The sequence below is a fragment of the Pogoniulus pusillus genome, chromosome 18 (assembly GCF_015220805.1).
Source record: "Pogoniulus pusillus isolate bPogPus1 chromosome 18, bPogPus1.pri, whole genome shotgun sequence".
NCBI lineage: Eukaryota > Metazoa > Chordata > Aves > Piciformes > Lybiidae > Pogoniulus > Pogoniulus pusillus.
Window position 1 is genome coordinate 19046475 of NC_087281.1, and position 23759 is coordinate 19070233.

Here is a 23759-nt window from a genome sequence, read left to right on the forward strand (position 1 = left end):
CTAGTGCCTGAAGGGGGCTAACAAGAAGGCTGGAGAGAGACTGTTTACAAAGGCCTGTGGTGATAGGATGAGGGGCAATGGCTTCAAAACAGAGAAGAGCAGATTTAGATTGGATGTTGGGAACAAGTTCTTTCCCATGGATATAGTTGAACACTGGAACAGGTTGCCCTGGGAGGTGGGTGTGGCCCAAATCCTGGAGATATTCAAGGTGAGGCTCGAGAGGGCTCTGGGCAGCCTGATCTTGTTGAGGGTGTCCCTGGTTCCTGCAGAGGGGGTTAGAGTAAATGACCTTTGGAGGTCCCTTTCAACCCAGACCATTCTATGATTCTGTAACTCTATGATTAATGCTGCCTCCCCTCTCACGCTGTAATTCAGTAGCCTGTTGTGCAGAGCACTGTCAGCAAAGAAGAGCTGGCACCCTTGCTTGCAATGATTCAAATCACAGCTGCTGCCTCCCAGCTATAGCTGGACTCCCAAGGTGATGCATTATGAAAGCAAAGCAGCTTTGTGTTCATTCTTCACCAAGAAGGGAAACGAGGCAACACCAAACAGCCTGGACTTGATCTGCAACAAAACCAAGAAGGTCTGGTGTCTGTCCTTCTACGGAAGGAGCTTCCTATGGCCATGGGACATGTGGAAAGGGACTATGAACAACAAGTTGCATGTGGTTTAGGAGCTGTCTCTCTAGAGGTTCTATCCATACTGGACCTGAAACAGCACATGGTATACTACTTCCATTGTATTGGGCCAGCCTGTGCTGGAAATTCTTCCATAAGATCTTCTGAGGTTGTTAAAATGATGCATTTGCTTTCTTCTTAGTAACAGTCATACCTGTCATGAAGACACAACTTCCAAAAGATACTGACTTTGACTTGTGTGATACAAGTTGCAACTTGCTATGGTAAAGAGTAGGTAGTTACCCTTACTTAACTGCAGTATCTGTTTAGTTACTCTTGGCTTTTATTACCTTAAGTTAATTGTTAAACAGCAGCTGTCCCATTTTAATGACCTTTAAAAGAAAAGTACAAGAACTTATATTTCAGTTTTCCAAACAGGCCCATTTTAGAGGCCCTCACTTAGCAGATCTTCTAATTCATGCCCTATGGAACTAATTTCCATGACTGTTAGGATCATTTGCAGAGTGTTTCATGTAACACAGTGCAAGTTTGCAGTGAACCCTTCCTGAAAGCATGTTTTTCTGCTGGTGATACACTGTGCATACTTCAGCTCCACCTGGAAGCAAGGCACTCTGCATTTAAATGATAAGCAGCCCAAGTCAGTCAAGTCAGCCCAGCAATAAGGGGATGATTAGCACCATTGAAGGGATTTACAAACTGAGACAGAACTTTCTGCAATTACTTAATGAAATGAGTTCACCCCAGTTTTTATTAAACCTCTCAGTCTGCCTCAATTGATTCTCTGAGGGGATATGAATTAGCAGGGATTGCCTTGATCACTGTTGTGGTAGAAGTGGGAATAGTGAGATCTGCCCCTTCTCATGTAAATTACAGGGATTTACTTTTAATCCTGCAAAGGAGAAGGTTGCCCCAGATATCCTGTTGAGCTCCCTCCTAGACTTCCTATTGTTGTCCCAAATCTGGATTCTTTACATGGCATGCAAAAGCCAATCAACACACAAAGTTATGTGTTTTGTTCCAGCTCTGCACAGGTGGTAATCCCACAAAGCTAGCACACCAATTGAAATGTGGTGGATATTCATGTAGCAAAATATATCAGCTATGCCTCGTGTCAACACCTACTATTGGCTGGTTTCTTGCTTCATCTTAAAGATACAGCTGCCCTTAAATTCACTGGGTAAGGGGCTCATAGGTGTATAGGACTACTCTAGCTAGGAGGTATGGTTTTTCACATTACAGTGATGTTACAATGAGGTAACTTCAACATCAGGGCACCATTTTGCTGACTTTACCAAACAATGATAATCTTCAAGGACGCAGGTCTCTGACCTTTCAACCTTGATAAGGGTACCCCGAAACCAGTTCTCTCAATATACTTTTATCTTAAGGTAGACAGCATTACCATAACTTCACCAGTTCCTCTTCCTTATGCTAGGGCAAGCATGTCACTGTAACTTTTAAACACCAATCATGTTGTGCTGTTAGCATAGGGACTGAATGCAGGTTGCAGATTTATAGGTGCAAATGATATATGGTGTTACCTTGGCCAGCAGAGACCTTTTTCCTGTGCTTGCTTTGTCTTCTGCTGTGTTCCTCCATAGCCTCCTGTTTGTTGTAATAACCCTCACCAAGGCCAGTTTTTCATTAAACTCTTTCCCATAGTGTAATCTGTTGCCCAGAGCAATAGCCTGAGGAAGCCTGGGGACTGAAAAGAGATCTAAAATTAAATCCCTGCAGAGAAACTGCCTTTGTTCTCTCCCAGAGAAATGAAATATGAGTTTATCCTTGCCAGAAACAAAGGCACCTGTACCACAGGGAAATGACATTACTGTTGTTCCTTGCCCAGGGGGGCATGAGGGTGGAATGCTGCTGCAGACAACAAGACAGCCTGTTATGAAAAGCAGTCTGACTGTGCCTTAGCCTTTGCTTCCTTGCTGAGCACTGAATGGAGCCTGAGAGCCATTCGCCTTATGCTCAGGACATCAAGCAGAAAGCACCACTGCCATTTTGAAGCATAGATTTATTTAGGTTTCTCCTTTCTTTACATTTCTAATTTGTCTCCCAAGCTCTTCTGTAGCAGGGATTTCTTTATTACAGTGATGAGTGTACCCAGGCTGGTGGACTGCATGGTAAAAAGCTGTGCTTTGTGAACCATTCATTTTCCACATTTCTGCTAGGAAAAAAACACATTTTTCAGCAGCTTGGCAGGGGAAGGAAAGGCCCAGCCAGAAGGGTGAGGCCAGCCCATTTTTTCCCTCTGCCTTGAGAACTACCTTTCAGAAGACCTTCGTTTTCTGACAGGAAATGCCTGAGAAGCCAAATAAAGCATCCCTCCCCCCTGCCCTTTTCCTCTGGGACCTTTGTCACTGTGACCAAAAAGCACCTGTGTATGACAAGGACGGAGCCACTGGGCTTGCTCGTTGCATTTTCAGTGCCTGTGTGCAGGGAGACCCTATTTGGGTTGCACAGCACTGTTCATTGCCATTATGGTCTGATTGGAGCAGCGATTCTGAACAATGTATAACTTTGAAACATGTCTCCAGAACTTGTGTGGGTTATTGCAGAGACATTACTGGGATCCAGTGGTGCTCATCTGTTCAGTACCTAAACTGTGGGCCCTGGTCCTACTTGGTAACATACTAAGTGATTTGATATTGTTTAGTCAATATCCAGAAGCAACACAACATGGCCTTTTGTCCTTCTTGTTGTTTCAAAAGGTTTAGGAATGTATTGCTGGTGTTCAGGAAGCAGTGAATGTTACATGCAAACAAAATAGCTTTTGTGTGTCCTGTACCCTAAGCTTCCACATCATGTCTGACAATTTAAATTTTGTTAAGATAAGCAGGTGAATCTAAAGTGACTGCACAGCTGTGAGTATCAGTTAGGTTTCTTGCAACGACACCAACGTGGTTGCTTTCTTAATAGCACAAGTTGCTTTCCTGGAACCTCACTTCATGATAGGAATGTGGCTGCCATACAGTGGAGATCCTGTCAGGTGGTTTGAAATTGAAAAAATATCTTTTTTTTTTTCTCATTTGGCTTTATTGCTTTACTTCTGGAATTCTCTTGCTACTTCTGACTTTAGGTTAAATCTCTGCTGCCCTTAGCTCTTGTTATGCATTAGAAAATAAGGAGAGCCTTAACTGATCCGTGCAAGAATGGATTGCAGTGGAAATTAGGAGTTGTGACATTTTGCACAATGTTTAGAGCACTTGTTGAGGAACTGTGAGACCTTCACATTGGCCTTTGTTTAGAACAGTACCATAATTCCATTACTTCAGGCTGTTAGTTTGTGAGACTGGAACCTCTTCTAGAGATTTTAATTCTTTTTAAATGAAAAGCTAAAGGCCTTTCATGTACAGATATCAATGATACAGAGACTGCCTTCCAGCCTTCTTTTCTTTTAATGGAATCATATGAAAAGAAGGAAGCTGAAGGAAGACCTCATTGCTCTCATTGCTCTCTACAGCTACGTTAAGGAGGTTGTGCCAAGGTGGGTCTTGGTCTCTTCTCTCTAGTAGCAAGTAGCAGCAAGTGATAGAATGAGAGGGAATATGGCTGCAAGTTGCACCAGGGCAGGTTTAGATCAGATACTAGAAGAAAATTCTTCACTGAAAAGGTTATCAGACACTGGCATAGGCTTTGCAGGGGGGTTGTTGAATCACCATCCCTAAAGGTGTTTAAAAGAGGCAGAGATGTGGTGCTAAGGGACATTGTTTAGCAGCAGACTTGGCAAAGCTAGATAATGGCTGGGGAGGTGGTGGAGTCGCCGTCCCTGGGGCTGTTCAAGGCAAGGTTGGACGTGGCACTTGGTGCCATGGTCTAGCCTTGAGCTCTGTGGTAAAGGGTTGGACTTGATGATCTGTGAGGTCTCTTCCAACCCTGATAATGCTGTGATACTGTGTGACTTGATGATCTTAAAGATCTTTTCCAACCAAAATGCTACTATGACTTTATGATAATATCAGATGGGTAGAAGGCCAAGAGGGAAAATGTAGGCAGTAGCTTTATATTAATGCTTCTTGCTTCCAGATGGTAGCTCCTAACTGCCTCATTAATTGCTTGACTATTAATATAAATCTTGTTCAATTCCTGTACATATTCCAGAAGGCATAATGATAGTAACCCCTTCTCCCATGTCATTCAGCTAACCAAATGCAAAGCAGTCTAACAAAACCTGGTGCTATTGCAAATGCACAGGTTTATAGGGGATTTAATAAAACGTGTGACAAGTGACTTTTCTGGTCCTCCCTTAGAAAAAAATGGCAGTGGAAGAAGTTCCATCTTATTAGAACTTCTGGTCTTGGTATTTAAGGTGATGTGTCTGGCCACGGTGTGCTAAAGGCAGCAATTAAAGTAGCTTATAAACAGTGGAGAGATTTTGTTTCTGACGTTTTATGATTTCTATGAAGCTGCCTATGTGAAAGGAGTTCCTAGTGGCAGATTTTGGTATTAAGTGTATACTGCATTTTTCTGTGCAAATGGGCAGTAAGATAAGAATCAAGTGAAATAGTTATCTTGTAAAAAACATGAGAAATATCAAAGTGAGGTGCTCTGATACTGTTAGAATAAAATAAGTAGCTTTGGAATTAAAGTAAAGCTTCTCTTCATGGTGACTGCTTCTTTCTCTTTGTTCTGAACTCATCGCTCCTGTTGCATTCAGTGAAGACATCTGTAGAAGTGTTGCTTGTGAAACAGTGTGGGTTGAAGGGCAGACAGCTGTTGCTTAACTCATTGTGACCCATGAAGTCAAAAGCTTCTAGTAAAACATAAAACCAGCTCTGACAAGAGCACATGCTACTGAGAGCAGTGGTTACCTCAGGAATTTCTGCTCTCATCTCCTACCAGTCTTTGCCTTTTCCATTTAAATGTTATCTGCTATTTAGTGTTCTCATTTGCAAATTACAGAGAACGAGTATCTCTCCATGGATAAATTACTTAGCAGTAGACCTGGTTAGAAGATTTTTAGATAGAAATTGGAAGAGGAGGTTGTGGGTTTGGTTTTTTTTTTTTTCTGTTTAGGGCTGCTGCAGTCTTAAGAGAATGCAAGAGCAGTCCCTGCAAAAAAAAAAAAACCCAACCCGGTGACTAAGGCAGTCTCCTGGGAAATGAGCAATCCAGAGTAGTGCTTGCTTCCTAAGACTAGAATGTCAATCTGAATCTATTAAAAAAGAGGAGCACGTTGCACTAGTCATAATGGTTTGGGTAAGTACTGCTTGTTGATCAGCCTTCTTGTTAGGAGAATTGCAAGTTGCAGCATTCTTCTAGTGAAAAGGGCGCCTGCTGGATTGAGGTTAGTGTATAAAACTACAGGCATCTTAGAATTTATTTACAGGGTACTCCAAACAGTGGAATACTTACCTGAAGTGTCTGGAATGCTTCCTTGTTTGATGTCAGCTTCCTTGCTTTTTAAGTCCCCATTTTGTTTTTACCATAAGCTGTGTAGCCCACACTTTGGTGGGAAGCAGACTGGGCTGTTATCCAACTCCCATTTCCACAACCAACATTTTCCACCTCTATGCATATATCCCTTCTGTCCCTCACAGCACACTGCTTTGTCTACAGCCTTTCTGGAAAAGAGTTTCCCTTTTAAGCATCAGGGTCTTTATGTTGAGATCTGTTTATATTATTTCTGTAACTCATTTCTTGAGACACATGAGAAAACCTGGGCTACCATGTGTTACAGATCTTTTTTTCTTTGTTAAGTTTGCCAAGCTGTACTGCAGTTCAGATCTGGTGGAGGTTGGAAACCTTACTTTATATTGAGCCACAACAGCAAGTAAAATTCTGGGCCATATAACATAGGAGTATGAATAGCTTGCACTTAAACAACAAAAGAAGCCAGAAGTTGGTTGTCTGTACAGCTAAGTGACACAACGTGATGGATATCCAAGTGCCTAGCCTGTCCTTTTCCTCTTTTCTTCACAGGGCCAGACAGTATTTGAGACAGTGACTAAGGCACCTTGCCCTAGTTGACTGGATAGGGCTGGGGGGTAGGTTGGACTGGGTGATCTTGGAGGTCTCTTCCAACCTGGTTGATTCTATGATTCTTTGATCTGGGCACTGCCTGAAAGAGTGATGGTTGTTGTGGGCCAACATGAGAACAATCATGCCAACTAAATATTTATGCCATAGTGTAGGTACTGTTCAAGCTTGTACCATGCCTCTGTTTTATTTACAACTACAGCCAGCAAGACTGCTTTATAGCCAGAGAGGCTGTTTAAGGTGAACAGCCTGAGCAGCATAGAGACTGATGTGCCTAAAAAAGAAGGATTTAAACTTAATGTGTCTGAAATCTAAACTGGCCTACAAAACATCTGTGTTCCAATAGCTGTGAAGGTTGATAGATGTCCAGTTCTTCAGTGCCAGTGCTGCTCAGATTTCACAGTCTTACTTGGAGGTACCAGGCTGTCTGTCTGTGTGGCTGGGTATACCTTTGGTATGTGCAGACTGTGAGCTAGGGTCTAGTATCTGTGATTTAATGCCCCCAGAAACCAACACTGATGGAGACGAGACCAGAAAGAATAAGAAAAGCATACATAACTACTGAAACAAGACTTTTTTATTTCAGTGCAGTACAAAGAAATAAGAGTAACTTTGCTTTGAATGAAAAGTACTGAAATGAAAAAATAAGCAGATGAAATACATTCGTGTAGTACTAGGAATCCTTGGATATCAAAGCAGTGAAAAATGAAAGCTGTGATGCTGCAGCATTAGAACAGATATTTACATAGTTTAAAACTAATGCATTGCTTCCTTGATTTAGTGTTATATCATTGGTAACTTAGTTTTCAGCAGTATAAGTTATTACCACTGCCAATGCTATCTTAGCCATCAGTCTTTCAAGGCAGTGATTTCCTTGCATTTAAAAAGCACTGGTACAGCAGCAGCACTCCATTACCAAGTCACCTCAGCAAAACCAAAGTCAGCCTCTCTTTTTTTGTCCCTTTTCTCCCAAAAGCATCTGCTCAATTCTGTTAATTACACTGAGCTTTGGTTACGTGTAAGGAACGCTGCAAACAGTGGGCCCAGTTCACAATCAAATAATGCAAACTCATTGGATTAAGGTAATGAGAAAGGATTGTTTAAAGGGGGGGGAAAAGAAAAGAAAAAGAAAAGAAAGACTGCTACATTGTCATCCTACAGCACCAGACACAACAGCTGTGCATTTTTAGACTTTTCCAACCAGAGCACTATTGTTCAGCTTGAATCAAGACCGTTTTTCTTAGTGTATGTAGGTAAGTTACCTTTTCAGAGGTATCAAAACATACTGCCATAATGGTTACAGCAGTTACTAGCCCCATTTAGAGACTCAGTGATTAAATTAGTTTAATAAGTAAACTATTACACAGGTATTGCTGTGAACCAAGCCCATTGTCTAAAGGAAGCACATTTCTTGCCCAATGAAGTCTTTGCTTAAGAACATATTTTTATAATGGATTTCAATTGCTGCTGTATAAGTTATTAAAATCATGTCTTCCTGCTTCAAGTTTGTACCAACACAAAAAATAAAAAAGGATAACCATGCAGTATTATGTAGCATTGTTTAGAAAATAATGTGTAAAAACCCCATCCAGTACCTGATATTAAAGCATTTACACTGCATAGGCATTCATATAAGGATATAGTGTAATAAAACTCATCAAATATACAAGCATGCAGCAGTTGCCTTATATTCACAGTTCTAGAAATGACCACATATTGATTTCCTCAAATATAAACTGGATTATCCAAAATAGATTTTGCAGCCACGTCTCTTGGCAGTGGCAAACTATGTTGTTGTGTGCATTGCAGATACTGACCTATATAACAGGCCTAAGCTATGCCGCTGTATTGTACACATCTGTGATAAATACTGTGTTTTGAAGTAGGAAGGATAATGAGAAGTTATCCACACTTCTCATAGGAGAACTTGGAGACTACGCAGTGCTTGGACAAAATAGATAAGCATATTTAGTTGTATTCTCCTTAGAGAGTAACACTGCAACCTTGCCACATATCTAGCTACTGCATAAGCTGGCCATGCAGTTTTCAAAATAAGTTTAGACAGATGTTGCTATTGAATATTTTATTCCTTCAGAAGAGTTCTAGTAGTCAACTTACACAATAGATACTTTGTTCTGCAAACTTTATGAAAGACTCTTGCTACTTTGAGGAAGTAGATTGTAGGGAAGTAGAATGCAGTGCCCAAGTCACACTCAGAGATTTAAAATGTGTTTGCAGACAGGTCTTCTTTCTTCATTTACTCTCAGTTTTGAAAGTGGTGATGTTGTATACGACGGCAAACTTGGACCCTGTGAACTGTCACAAAGTGACAGTACTCAGATTAGAACCCCTCTGTGGTCAAACGCCACGTGGAGAGTAAAGTTGAGGTCATGAGGCTTGAAGTTCTCTGTGTTTTGACTTTCTTGTTATTACCTAGCTGAGCAGCTTAATCTGGTGTGTGACTCCAGGACAACAGTGAACAAAATACCTGGAGGCAAGTCTTGTGTTAGTTGTACAAGGTTTGGAAAATTTGGCTGCAGATCCTGATACAGATTTCAAGGCAAAAATGGATCGAGGAGTGTCACTTAAAAACCCTTTCTCCATTTCTCCAGTAGTGCCTGCATTCTGTTTTTGCCCCAGCTTCTCGTCTTCATACATAGTGATGTGTGTGTCTTTAAACAACATGTGCATGTACTTCCTTCTTCTGAGCATTCTGGCTAAAGCTAGTGGAAGCAACACTGTGGGATGTTACAGCACCAATGATGAAAGTTGCAGGGATTCATCCCAGTGTATAAAGCAGCAAGGGATTCAGAAACAGCATGTAGGAAATAGCTTGAAAAGGAAAAAAGACAAGAGGCAGGGGGTACCTAACAGAAAGAGTTGCCAGTGAAAAAGGGGAGTGGAGAAAGAGACACTTGAGGCAGTGGTTGCTGTTCTCTCTGTATGACAAAATGTTGCCCTTTGTTCTTTAAAAAAGTGAGCTTTGGCATTATGTGGCAATGAAAAGGCGAGCAGATGGCTTTGGTATGTGCTATCAGAAACTCTTACACTAAAGTACTTCTGTGCTGTGGCCAGGAGCTTATTTGATTAGTCTTTTTACGCTTGCATATTCCTATTTTCTAGTAAAGGCTATGTGGCCCTTCCCAGAAAGAGCTGTACTATTTTCTGCCAGTTTCAGTTAAGAGTGGGATAGCAGTGGCACAAGTCACTGTACTCCGGCACAAGCTCTTCTGGCACAGCTACTCATTTTTCCTTTCAGTCTGCGTCATTGTGTGTATGTGTGAGGAGCCTCGGCTCTGTGTTTGGAATGCGATATAAGGACATTTAGAATTCACGATGAATATGGGGCATCAGAGTGCTTTTATTGTTTACACTGGCACTTGGGAAAATGGGCTTGCAGTTTCTTTCAGTTGGCTTGCTTTGCTGCCACAGCTACTGCTTTTCTGCCTTTCTCCACATTCGTTCACTAGGATTTCTGTGCTGACATCTGAAGACTCAAATGCTATGAGAAGTGACTGTTTCTTTATGATTACTTGGCAGTAGGGGCTGTATAAATATACACAGAACCCCATTCTATCTTCCTACCTTTTAAGCTGTATGCATCCATAGACGGACATAAAACTTTCAATGCTGAAGCCTTCGTACAACACATCAAAGCTAGCGACTCACACCTCTGTTGCATCAAGGGCAGCAGTTTAGATGTGGGGGCTGCCCACAAATGTAACAGTGTTTTGGTTTATAAATTTAAGCTCCATTAATCTGAGTTGCTCCACTAGCCTCTCATTCTTTTCCAAATGATATATATATTTTAATAAGAATGTGTTCTGGTTTTGGTCCTGATTTCTTTATTTTAATATTTGTAGTAGGTTCTTTGGGCTCCTCGCTGAATCTGTCATTCATTTTCCTTTATGCATGGAAAATCTTTCTAATCTAGTTTGGAAATGTCTTTGAAGAATCCAGAGATTGTTGAAAGCAGATGTCACAGCTGTCTTGAGTGTAGTGAGAAGAAGGAAAAGATCTCTCTTGAGAAGTCTGGCCGTTTGCCACAAAGAATGTGGTATTAAGTTGTGAGCCCTGAGTTCTCACAGGTATGCACCACCTTTTGAGAATGAATAGAAGCCAAATGCCTAAGATCTTTGCCTTGAAAAAAAAACTTGTAAGCTCTATTTCTAGTAGCAACCCAGGCTATTCCTTAAAAAGAGAAGAGAGTGCATTTTCCATTTGTACCTACCTCTTCCACCACTCTTACAAAGTGAAGAAACGAACTGAATTCTAAAGGAGTGTTTGTTCATGCTAGTTAATCACAAATTTCAGTCTTTACGAAGCTGCTTGTATGGTAAAGAATGGTTTACACTAGAACAAGAACAGCAGAAGAGGTATTTGTATCACCAGAAAAAAACTTCTCTCTCATATAAATTTTTCCAAATGTTCTCCTCTCTGCTATTTCTTCTTCCAGAATTTGTTTCTTCAGATGAAAAATGATGTGAAGTACCAGGAATTACGTGTTTGACCTCCTTTATTGTGCTATCTCTCATACCATAATAGGTGAGGGATTTCTCAATAGGCAAAAGTATATTGAGCAGCCAGGATTTTTCAGAAGCAACTAAAAGTATTTATTTTTCTTTGCTTCTCAGGCAATGACAAGTGAAAACCCAGACTGAATTGCTGGTAAAACAGGAGGCAGTGAGAGAACAAGTGAAATAAGGAGAACAGCCTTCTGACCTTTGGAAAAAAACCCAGCTGCTCCAGAAGTGTCCTGCTTCTCTGTCAAGTTTCAGGAAAAATACTGACTGCAGGTACAGTGTCAATTGAAGCAACACAAATAAGAAATAATGTGGAATAACTGAATGCTGAGGAAATCCATTTGAAAACATTTGTTGGCAAACCACCCGTGCCCTTCAAATGGATTACTCCACAAAATGATATTCCACACACTTCCATTTGAAGAGTTTACAATTTTATATGTTGCACACTGTCTGGCTTAAGTCACACCATGTATAATGGTGCATATCTTTAATTTTTCAAATGCAGATTCCTCCCCCCATTCAAATCTCCATTACATCACTCAAAGTTATACTTGAAAGCAATTCTAGCTTCTAAGTAATTTATGAACTTCATGTAGTTAGCATTTTTGGAGGATTCTTTTTTTTTTTTTTTTTTTGGAGTGTCAATAATTTGACAAATTTGATTGCCTGAGACTTGTACCTAGTTTTCACAAGTTTATTAGGAGTTCAGAATGGTATTTGTCAGATTGGACTATATTTGTATATTCAGATATCACATGCAAATGCTGTATATGAGATGAAATTTGCAGGTATGGGCTATGTTGTAAATCCTTATACTGCACTAGAAACTTCTGATGTACAAAGAAGAACCTCATTTCAAACAGGGCTTTACTTCTCAGTACCTGCTACATAGATAATTGATGGGCTTTTATTCATGGTGGTTTTTTTTTTCCTCTGCTAAGTTGTAATTGTTAAAGGTTCCCCCCTCATTCTGAAAACAATCGTGGAAGTTCACTCATACAAAGGAGAGCAAGTGGGATGCATAAGAAAGGCAGAGTTTTGTAGGAGAAGGAACAAAATGAGAAAGCAGCCCAGAACTTTTGGGTCAGCATCACTTCCATTAACTCAGTCTGATTCATTTTTTTTTCCCTCTGTAGCAATTTTTGCTCCTTCTTTTCTACCCTCATTACATTTTATGTTGCTTCAGGATTGGCAGATACTATTCTGTGAGATGCAACGCCTGCCAGATGTTCCCACAACATCATTGTAACACATAAAATCTGCATTCTTCACATTTCTGGCCATGCAAGGCCACAGGGAACACAAAACAATCCTCTTGGCCATTTTATTATATTTTGTTATATTTTCTAGCCTGAATCAGCCACCAACCTTGCTTCTATTCTTAAAGGGGAAATTATCATGTTCGTTTTGCAGGATTAAAAAGGTTTATTGAGTCTTCCTGTAAAATTGCAGTGTAGAATTTGTTGTGAACAAAGCAGAGCTGAGTCATTGACTATAGCAGATAGTTTACAGACAGAAGTGAATTGTGCTCTTAAAATCTTGATTTTTAACAGGGTTTCCAGAAACAAGTTGTGGTAGCTTGATTTTTGTCCTATGTGTATTTTGAGCTTTACAGAAAACCTGACAGTTTTTTAATGCAGTCATAGCATATACATATGGAACAGAAATATGTTTGCATGAAAATCCAATTTAAGTTATGGTGTTGAACCACTCAGTACAGCTGGATTCTTCATTCAGATTCTCCTTAAAATTCTGATCCCGAGATAATTGAAACACAATTCTAACAGACTTCTTCGAAGCCCAGGCAGAGCTAATCCAAACAGGAGATGCAATAGAACACTCCACTATCTTCTAAGACTGGGATTCATCTGTTGACCAGCATCCACAGAGTGTAAAGCATGTGAGTTCTCTTTTTCTTGTCTAAACTATTTTGAATGAGGTCTCTTTTACATGCTAGTTTGGCAAGCTTCTAAGGCATTTGTGCAAAGTGATGATGCAAGAGCAACCTGATTCAACATTGAAAAATTCACAAATAACATCCAGTTGTAATTCAAGTGAAAAACTACAGCTAAGAAAAGCAATCAGCCTACAGTATCAGCTGAGCTACTATACTCTGCAGTGTTCAAAGTGAAATATGTTTACTGGTGCCTTCAACTCAGAGGTATCATTGTGAAGTTAAATATACCAAGGATTCATTCTGTTTTTTTTACATAGATTGAATTGGGTTAACAGTGATTTAAAAAACATGGATATACATATGTAGGGAAAAGACAGCAGTGGAAGAAAAATGCAGTGCCAGAAATTACCATCTGGAAACAGACTATACACATAGTATTTCTGTATTAAAATGAAGAGTTAATTTTGAAGTCCAAAACAGTTTTAAGATAACTTAGCACTCTCTAAGGCCATTCTTAGGAATCAAGTGCATGACAATTATTTAAGATGGGGATATTATAAAGGACTTCAGTTTAAAGCACTGGAATAGCCATCTGATGTCTTTACCATCTTGATGAGAGAAGTCTGTGACATTTTCAATATGGACACACTAAAGTCACAAAAAAACTCCTTATAAATTCTTTGTGTGGGTTTCTGCTTAGGTTAGGGTTAAATAGCAGGTAACATTGCCAGCGAGATAGTAGTTTTTAGTTTTCTGCATGCAAAACTCAATAAAGTAGTAGAATTTAGGTAGTACACTCAATAATGGGGAGGTCTTAAAAGCAGCATTCTAAGACCCTTTTGTTTTGAACCACCATGAGAGCTTGTATTTACTGGAAGGAACACTTGGCCTGGTATCGTGTAAAAAGTTGCACAGCATAGCCTCAATTTCAAAGATGGCATGGTTGGGTATTTTTTCCCCAGGAAAAGTTGAGGAGGAAAACACTGGACAAAAAGTTAAATCTATGCCTGTCAGGATACAGCGATGGCTGTTGTGCTGTGTTACATAATCCATGTTTTCCTGGTATTTGAGTAGAAGATGGAGCAGTTGTGGGTCACGCTTCAGGCGGAAAAAGAGTTTTAGCTGGCCCAAAGCAACTTGAAACTTAGCATGCAAGACTTGTAAAGTAGCCACTGCATGATTTTTAAGCTTCACCTATGCTTACAGGAGCTTCTGTGTTTTGCTTTTGATAATCAGCCAGGTGTTCAGGAAATTCAGATTTCATTTCTTTTTACATGTTGGTAGGTCAGAATAATAAAACTGTGCTGTGGATTCGTTGATAAGGAAGACAGGAGAAGCTTGTGAAATTGAGTTCTAGAACTGGTCTTGCATAAAAAATGCTCAGGTTTAGATGTGCTTGTGGTTTGGACTAGTATCACCCATCCAGTATTTGTCTTTTTGTGACTCTAGCTTTAGGTGCTAACCTGTAAACATCACAATAGGTAGTCTTGTTACTTAGGAAGTTTGCTGTATGCCTCAGTACTAGATCCAAGATGTTTAGCAGGACTTCACGTGACGAACAGTTAAACAAAATCTTATATGAATAAGGCACTAGTAAATGTTTGCAGCAAACAACAATTACAGTCTACATTCTTTAAGAATAAAGCCGTTCTGTTTAGGAAATTGCCTTTAATATGACAGAGTTACCAATGCCAGATAGAAGGGAGTTAGAGAAAGTGCATCTTTTGGATTATCTCTTTGAGAAACCACTGAATGCAAATTCTTGTTAAGTCTGGAAATAGCCTGTGCAATGGTGATACTCTGGGGAATTAAAGCAAGAGGAAACTGGTCTAGATTCTGATCCCTAATAAACCAAAGTGAAATTGCTCTAATGGATTTGCTCCAGACTTACTTACATTGGTAGAGGGATCTGAAGCAGGAATTGAAGCTGCAATGGCAAGTCTAGTTAAATAGTAACAGTAATTCAAACCAAATAATTGGCTATAATCTCCTTCTACTTCTTCAAGTAGAATCTGATATTTTATTAATTTCCTATGCAATGAGGTCCAAAGATGCACTTTGTTTTTTTGGCTGATGTGACAGACCAAAGCCTTCTGTACTACTCTGGAGCTGCTACTATTCTAAACGTTATTAAAATATCAATCCATACTTTATACGAAATGAGGCTTGAATCTGCCAGTCTATTTGTAGTATGTCTGACTGCTAAGTAACTTTAGAAGGTGTTCAAAAATCTCTGAAACTCCTCCATTTATAAAATCAGAACATAACTGTCACTTCTAAAATTAATTTTACATATCAGGTCTTTTGAGAGAGTCACTGAAGCACCCAAATTTGTTTTCCAAGCTGGTAAGAATACATTTGTAAACTAATCAATCTGGATAATACTCATGACACTGTCCAGGATTACTACTACAGTGTGAGTCATTCATGTGGTACATTAAATGGAAGGCCAGTGGTAACTCCGCAGTCTGATTTCATCACTAAGTCCTGCTTTGTAAACAGACATCTCAGCTTTAACATCTGACAAATTCCTGTTCCACTCAGATCCTCTAATATTTGTACAAGATGTCATTTAAAAAAAACTTAACATATTTCAACTATTCATAATGCAAGGGGGGAAAATGACATTGCTCCATTCTTGTATATTATTGCCATCAGGTGCTACAATTAAGAGCTCTGGACAGTGGGGATTTTTTTGTTTGTTTGCTTGAATTTTTTTGGATCTTGTGTAAGGACTTAATCTCAAACTGTAGCATCACCCATTCATAGGGACCTCAGAAGTTTTCCAGATATCTCAATTAACCTTTAAGTAGGTGGTTGTTTTTTAATATGCTTGATTTTGTCTTTAGCTTTGACTCATAAGACTAAATGCGCTGATGCCATAACTTGTCTGAAATTTCCACCAGATTAATCCGGGCTAATATTTATTTCTTTAACAAAACAAACAAACAGAAATCCCACTAAATAAGGGAAATGTTGAGGATCTCTGTCCCACACTTGCTATGCATATTCTAAATTATATACAGAAGCAAGAAAGTACAGAAAGTTCCCTTCATAAAGATCTTTCCTTCATAACAACTCAGGCATTTAAAAATACCAATTCATTTTGCAGGTATTTGTTTGTTTTCTGTCAGAATACATGCTGTCATATGTGTGTAGGCTAGTAAATGGCATGTGTTTATCTGAATATTAGAAAACACTGACCATTTGTGGTGTGCAGAATTTTATCTGTAAAGGCTGCCAACTTAAAAGTTTTTGTTACATCGTTATTTCACTAGGATGAGGCAAATCTTGGCAACTGCAAAAGAAACAAACATTCTTTTGAATTTCAGAAGTGTGCCTTTGGCAGCCATAGCCAGTTTGGTGGTGTGCCTCTAGCTGGAAATTTGAAGTTGTGCCTATGTTATACCTGATTAGAATTGCCTAAGATGTGCTTACTTCAAAAGAAATGAGGAATTTTTGTTAAAGGTCTAAATGAAACCTGTGTTTTGAAAGTCAAGGTGGGGTTTCAGCTTCTTCTTAAAGTAGTACCTTTGGACGTGGTTGGTTTTCCTTGCCTTTTTGCCCAATGCTTTTGAAGTGTGCCTTCCTTAACCTACAGTCAGGTGAAAGAAGTCTGCATTTTGGAAAAGGTTCTGTGCATATTTAACAAAATGCAGAATGCAGCTTGCTGTCATGGTCACATTTCTTCAAAAGAAGCAGAGGGGTGGTAGTGAAGCATTTTTATTCTGAAACTGATCTATTACAGCTCACACTGGAGAAAATTCTGTTGTCAAAGGTGTGTTTTTTTCACACTTGTATAAAGCAGTTGCCTCTCAGTGCAACTGAATTGTGTTTGTAGAGGCACACTACTACACCAACTGAAACTGCAGTCTAAACGAAGGCATCACATTTCTGGTTGCGCTGCTGTACTCGCTTAGATGGATAACACTTTAACAAAAAATGCCATTTCACTAGTATTTTTTTTTCAAGTAAAAGTTAGGAAAGAAACAACTTCCAGGTCTAAAATCAAACAAAATGGCAATGTCCTCATTTGACAATAATTATCACATCAATTTGCATAACCCTTGACCTTCCTAAAAAGCAGTATTTGATTTTTATGTAAGCGTTGCTTTGACAATAAGTCATCAAACAATTACTGATTCTGACTTGGTAAATATTTAACTTGGGGAAGAAATTTTCTGGACACTAAAAAAAAACAAGAAAAGAAAATCAGTCCTAGGTCAGAGTTTTTTCATTGTTACATGAAATATGTATAATTGGAAAGAACTGTTGTGTTGAAAGGAATCCACATTACTTTGATAAAAAATTCCATTTATCTGAGAGGCTTTAGAGATTCTGATTAATTTGATGAGGCCAACACCAATCCCTTAAAACCTTCTCATACTTTCAGGAGATTAATTAATTACCAGTCATGTAACTCTAATGTATTTTAAGTCTAGTTAGAAGAAATAGAATAGTGATAGTCAAACTCAAGGATCAAAACTATAAAGTACTTGCATGGCTGAGTGTTTATTTAAAGGAAATAACTTAGATGGGTGAAAGTTTACTTATTCCTTTATGTTTTCTACTAAGTAAACCTACTTGTATGTCAATAATAAGTGACCATATAATCCATATAATGCCATTTCATAGCCTGAATCTTGGTTTTGCCTGAAAACGTTCCTTCTAGGCAGGATGGCAATTAGGGAAAGTCTTAAAACTGAAACAGAAAAATTGACACATGCTGTTAAATTCAAACACAGGACATTAAAATTAACATGGAAGAGAGAGATGACATTCGGTGTCAGAAGTAAAAATCTGAAAGTCTTAAATAGTTCAATATAGAGAATATAGGTTAGACAGTTTTTATATAAGTGTGCTTTTTCCTAAAAACAACCCCCAAACTTTTTTTTTTCTTTAAGTCTTTTGTCTTTAAATATGAAAGAAGGCTACACCCCAATGTAATTCTTCATTGCAATACTAAACAGTAAGATAGTCTTCCTAATTCGCGTTGCTCATGGCAGTCTTATTTGATGTTGCTTTATTAAGTTTGTGGTTAAAGCAGTTTGGGATTTTTGTTGGTTGTAAACTTTTGGCATAATGTGAATACCAGTCCCTTTCAAAAACAGCCTTGAGTTGCTTAATGATGCTTGTGCTGTTCCCCACGTCTGCTTGGTTGATTACAAGGCCAGCTCCAGCATTCTGCGTGAAAGCATTTCCTACCCAATCAAAATTACCTACAAGTAAAGGCAGAATTACGATGAGTTTCTAACTTTAAAAGACCTCACAAACAATGACCTTCCCGAAGGCACACACGCATGACACAACATCATTTTCCTAGTGCCTACCTAGGCAGAGAAAGAAAAAGGTTTTCTATACTAACAGGACAGAAAAAACTCCAGTACGTACCAGTGTGTAGTACAGTTAATTTCATACATGAAACCATGTTCTTTTATTTGCTCAAAACTAACTTGCTCTTACTTTTGCACATATTATTACTCCATTTACTTTCCTCATTGGCCCTTTCAGTGCCAAGAGTGTTTATTGAAGTATACCAATTTAAAGTATATGGGATGGAGACTGCTTTCTCCATAATGCAGAGCCAAACCAATAGATCTTCTGCAGGTTACCTGTTGATCGATACTGTTTCAGGAAAGAAGCAGGTTTTACTAGTTTATGTCACTCACTATCACCTTTGTTGAAATCTAAGGTAATGAATGAGCATTTCAAATCCTGGTGGCTGAAAGGCAAAGAGGATAAATTGGATTGGTGGAAAACAGGTTAACAAAAGTGTTTTAGTTATTTATTTTGTGTGCTTTTGTGGTTTCTTTGTCTTTCTTTTTTCACTATGACTGTTAAGTTGCACAATAATATGCAGTACTTTGGAAAAAAATGCTGTTACTAGAGGTCATCTTTTAAAATAGTATCTGAATATACATGAAATATGAAGGTATCAGAAATTTCTACCCTTCCAGCATCATTTCAGCTACTTCAGCAGAAAACATTAAGAATGCCAGAGTTGTATAGAATGATAAATTAAAGCCTCACCATAAAGGACATTTCTTTCTTTAGGAAAAGATATATCATGCCCTTAACATGCATTTGCATTATCTTCACACAGTTTTGATGTTTTCTTTCTCTTACTTACATCTATCTATCTAGCTGTATCTAAGAATGTAAAGAAAGAAGAAATAACTCAGCTGAGAGCCATACTGTGCAGAAAAGCTGTAAGTTACTGAAATTTGTTCTGGCTAAAGGAAGGAATTTAAAATGAAGTGAAAAAAAATAAAATGGAGGGCTGGGGGCATTCATAAAACATTTAGGAGATGAGAGAGGAACAAGGTGCACTATTTGAAGTGAAAAGTAAGATTTGGATAGGAGAAGAGAGGGGTGTGTGCGTGTTTAGAGCCTATCAAAGTGGGCTTTTCAGAGTAGCTTAGTTGTATCTCTGCTACTCAGGATTCTCTTTTCTTTGTGTACATGGGCATGCTTCTGTTTTGCTCCCTTTGCCCCCCATCACTGCCTCTGCAGTCATTGGCTTTAACACCTTTGAATTAAGTCAAGGTGAGGAAATAAGAAACTAAAGCAACAAGCCACAGCATATTACAATGCAGGTTTCTATCTCTGTACAATCTCATGAGGTACTTTTTCTTTCAGTAGTGTTTTTTTGATCCTGCAGTTCATGCACAGCTCAAGCAGACAGATTTTTTCAAAAGGTACTTTTCAATCTGCATTCAATGAGCATACCAATTAGAAATACCAATTAGATATGTACCTAATGTTAGGGGGGTGTCTGAAATGGCATTGCAGAAAATGGAGTAAGACTTCAAAGATGAAGATGAAAGGCATTTGTACATTATTTACCAGGACTGATCATAGCTTTAGTATTAACATGGGAAACAGAGAAGAGTCCATCTTCATTGGATGGCCGAAACTAGAGAATGTGTAAATAATCCAATTTATTGCTGTTTCATGAAATGCACTGAATTTTTGGCTCTGCTCTGGTTTTAAATACTCAAAGCTGAATCTTGCTTTTGAAAAATTGATTCACAGGGAAAGAAAGAGTTTTTAAGTGAGGCTCAAAGCTCAAGTTTTCTCCAGATTCTCCAAGCAGTGTGCTATTGTTTTAACAAGCATATCAGTTGTAGATTCTTTATTTACAAATGTGTGTTATTTCAGGCTTCTGGCTACAAACCAGAATTTCTTCAGATTACTTACCAATGTATGCAGCTCCATCAGTCACCATGTATTTGTTACGATTCAATTTGGGAAGGGAAGTGTTCTTCTGTTCTTTAAGAAAGCATGCACTCTCTTCCTCAAGGTCAAAGAATTTCTGCCATGAAATAGAATGGAAGAGTGCAGGTTAATGAGAACTGCTTTGTATCAGACAGGAAAAACTGCTCTGTGTTCTCTACTCTTCATTGAGAATGAGTTAGTGCTACAGAACAGCTTGCAGTTTTTAAGGCCAAGTATTAATTTTAACAAAACACCACACAGTTTATCATAGAATCATAGAATGTCAGGGGCTGGAAGTGACCTCAGAAGATCACCTGGTCCAGCCCCCCTGCCAGAGCAGGACCACCTAGAGCAGATCACACTGGAACGCATCCAGACAATTCTTTGTAAGACAGCAAATTTCAGATTCAGGCAGAAAAAATATAGAAGTCTTGAAAAGGTAATGTGTTATCCAGCAACAGCAGAAAACCTTTAACTCCCTGACAATGCAGATACCAGTGGGGAAACTCATCTGCCTGCACGCACACAGTATATAGATGTAGCTTAGACGAGCAAGTGAATTGCTCTGGCATTAAGTAGCACAGCCTAACATTCTTCAACACATGCCTTCAGCAGAAATACTGAGTTAATAATACATCATCTTCTGCTGATATTTCATTAATATTTTCCATTCTTATTTTAGGAGCTTAAAGCTTTAAAATTAAATGAATGCTTAGAAGCAAAGGCTTGATAGTTAATTCCTAAGATCCTGTTTATTTGTGGGGAATTTCTGGCTTTCTGGCAATTAGGGGAAAGTTCTGGGGTTTTTTATTTACCTTAGCTTAGCAGGAACACTTCTGCACAACTCAAAAATAGCTGAGGAGGTTCAAGAACATGTGCTGTAGATATGTCTGTTCATACCACTCCTTCTAGGTCTCTGGTTATCTGATGAAATTTTGTTCTAGTTCATGCATTCTGTGAGCCCTTCAAAAACACAGCACTGCACCCAACAGAGCTCACTCCTTTTTACTGCTCCTGTGAGAGTCAGACTGAGCATTCTTGCACGTAAGACATATTTACAGGGTCAAGCACACAAAACATAAGGAGTACTGGAGTTAAGATCCCAAGAAGCACAATGGGTAGCTCTTCACCTTGAGTTCACCCATTGGAATTCTTACTTAAGTTCCATGACCATGAGGTTGGTTCAGTGCACAGGACAGAGTTCCCTGAGCCACAGTTTGGTATGCAGTTTACTCCTTGACATTTGGCTGTGTTTACAGCATTTATTTAGTTCTCCATCAAAGCTTTTTCCTCCCGAGTTCTTCTTTTTCAGTGTACTTGTATTGAGCTTGCACTCTCAAAGCGCTTTCAGTTGAATCCAATAGTTATTAATGCTTACATGAACTGGACTCTAGAGTGAGATGCTGAGGAATGCATCATGAGGGACTAACCCTTTTTCTAACTGCACTGCTGATGTTAATTGCCCACTATTATGAAAGTTTTGTGGCAGAAGAGGAAAAAACTTTTTTAGATAGAACATGCTGTTACAATTCAGTGTTCACAAGTGGGAAATTGTGTCTTTCAGTTTATGGTTTCCTAAACTCCATAGCAGAATGAAAAATTACATGCACACCAGCTGGTGGCTGTTTCTGACCAGAGCACTAGGCATAGCATGTTTGCAGTGTCATGTTTCTAACTACACACTTGCAGTTAGGCAATATTAAAACTTCCAATAACCTGGTTAGAGACCAGAGGAAATCAGAAAGAGATTCCCATTTAATAGAGAAACTCCATCTGCACAGCCCTCTCTAAGCTGAGTGTGTACCTCAGGCTGCTGCCATTGCAAAAGAGCATACCCCGAAGCTGCAGCAAGTCATTGGCACTTGCTTGGAACTCTCTAGCCAAATTAGTTTTTATGCAGGCATAAAAAAAAGAAGGAAAACAATTATGACAAGGCATATCATAAGGATCAAAAGCTAAATCAAAATAAAAAGTGACTGGATATGCTTTATAGAACTCAGACATATCAACCCCCATAGAACAGAAGGATTGTGCATGCAGGCAGCAGCTTGTGCCATTTCTGTCAGACCTGTATTGAGGTATTTGGACAGTTTTGCAATTTTAAGTATAATTGCAACCAGAATTTTTAACATAAGAGAGCCTTAAAATTTCAGTGTTCTTATGTGTTCTCTCATACCCAAAACAGAACCAAAAGCAAAAAGCAGACTTTTAAAATAATTCTAAAGGTTTTAGTCTTTACTTTGTTAGCCTATTTCTTTTCCCCCATACACACATACAGTTTTGTGTCACCTTGGTCCTGGCTAGAACAGATGAACACAAAGGAAAGGCAGTTTTAAGAAAAACAGGGCTCCTCTCACATGTTTTGTGCAGTAAAGGAGTATCATGATGGAGCCTGTGGCAATGTTTAGGCCAAAATCCAACAGATAACAATAAACTCTGAGCCTTGGGCTATTCCTTGTACTAAGGCCTGAGGCAGTGACATAACCCAGTATATGCTGTCTTGCACCTTTACAACTATTTACATCTGAGGTGGTCTCATTTTTTTAGTGGAAGTTTCACTTGTATTTTGTAGCTAGCCTACCTAACCGGAATAGATGTCTAGAAATAGTTCTATTTTCCCCTTTTAGCATTTTATATTGATGAGATAAAGCCTGTACTAAAGACTTTACCTGCTGTAAATAGATGGAAATAGATAGCAGTACATAGAGCACTAGGTGCCACTTAAATATAGTTGTGAACACATAAATAGAATTTTGATGATAAATGTGGAACAAGCTACATGTTACTTTAAAATGAAGTGACTTAAGAAGTGTCAGCCACAAAGGGACTTTGTGACTTAAAAACACACTTTATGCTGCTCCTTACCTATCAAACTTGGAATAACATCATACCTTATAACAAAAATCCCTGTTATCTAGGTATGCATAAATACCACTTTGTACACTTAGTACTTGTTTTGCACCACAGTTGTTGATTTTAAACAGCCAAAAATAGTTAGTGAATTACTAATTTAAGAAGTTAAAATAATTCAGCAGATTAAGACAGTTATCTGAAAAAAGACCCAAATAAACAAAAGACCCAAATAAACAAAAGGAAGTTAATTCAAGATGAAGTGATTCAAAAGGTTTTCTTTCCAGCTTGCCTTAATTTCCTGGAAATGAACTGCATCAAACTGAAAGCAGAACTTAGCACCAACTCACACAATGTAACACAGACAGCAGTTCTCACTTTCCTGTATTGTATATCTAATATGGTCACATAATGCTTGTTCTGGTCCTCATAAATCTGAGTTTGTAGCTGAATTTAAAATAAAATCTTCATTATTTTTTCTCATACTTTGCACTTATCTGAAGGAACAGCATATGCTTATGTAGCTAAACAGTAAGATTACTTGAATCCAAACTCTAACACTTTCGTGTGCTGTCACATTTACTCTTATTAACCAGTACATACGATACACAACTATGGTTCACGCTGTTCACTTTGCTGTGAAAG

General features: G+C 38.7%; 1 protein-coding gene and 1 long non-coding RNA gene across 3 annotated transcripts in view; one reads left to right on the forward strand and one right to left on the reverse strand.

The window, feature by feature from the left end:
• Window positions 1-23759, forward strand: part of LOC135183532 (uncharacterized) — an 87680-nt gene that overhangs the window by 46440 nt on the left and 17481 nt on the right. The window contains exon 2 of one of the 2 annotated variants that reach the window (XR_010305588.1): window positions 11258-11419. This is a non-coding gene — a long non-coding RNA (uncharacterized LOC135183532). Of the gene's footprint in view, window positions 1-11257; window positions 16496-23759 lie in introns of those variants that run through there. The other variant, XR_010305587.1, reaches the window with a different exon arrangement.
• Window positions 17667-23759, reverse strand: part of PLD5 (phospholipase D family member 5) — a 161879-nt gene continuing 155786 nt past the window's right edge. The window contains 2 exon segments of the mRNA XM_064158637.1: window positions 17667-18265; window positions 20247-20361. Of these exon segments, the coding sequence (XP_064014707.1) occupies window positions 18030-18265; window positions 20247-20361 (351 nt within the window). The 3' untranslated portion in view covers window positions 17667-18029.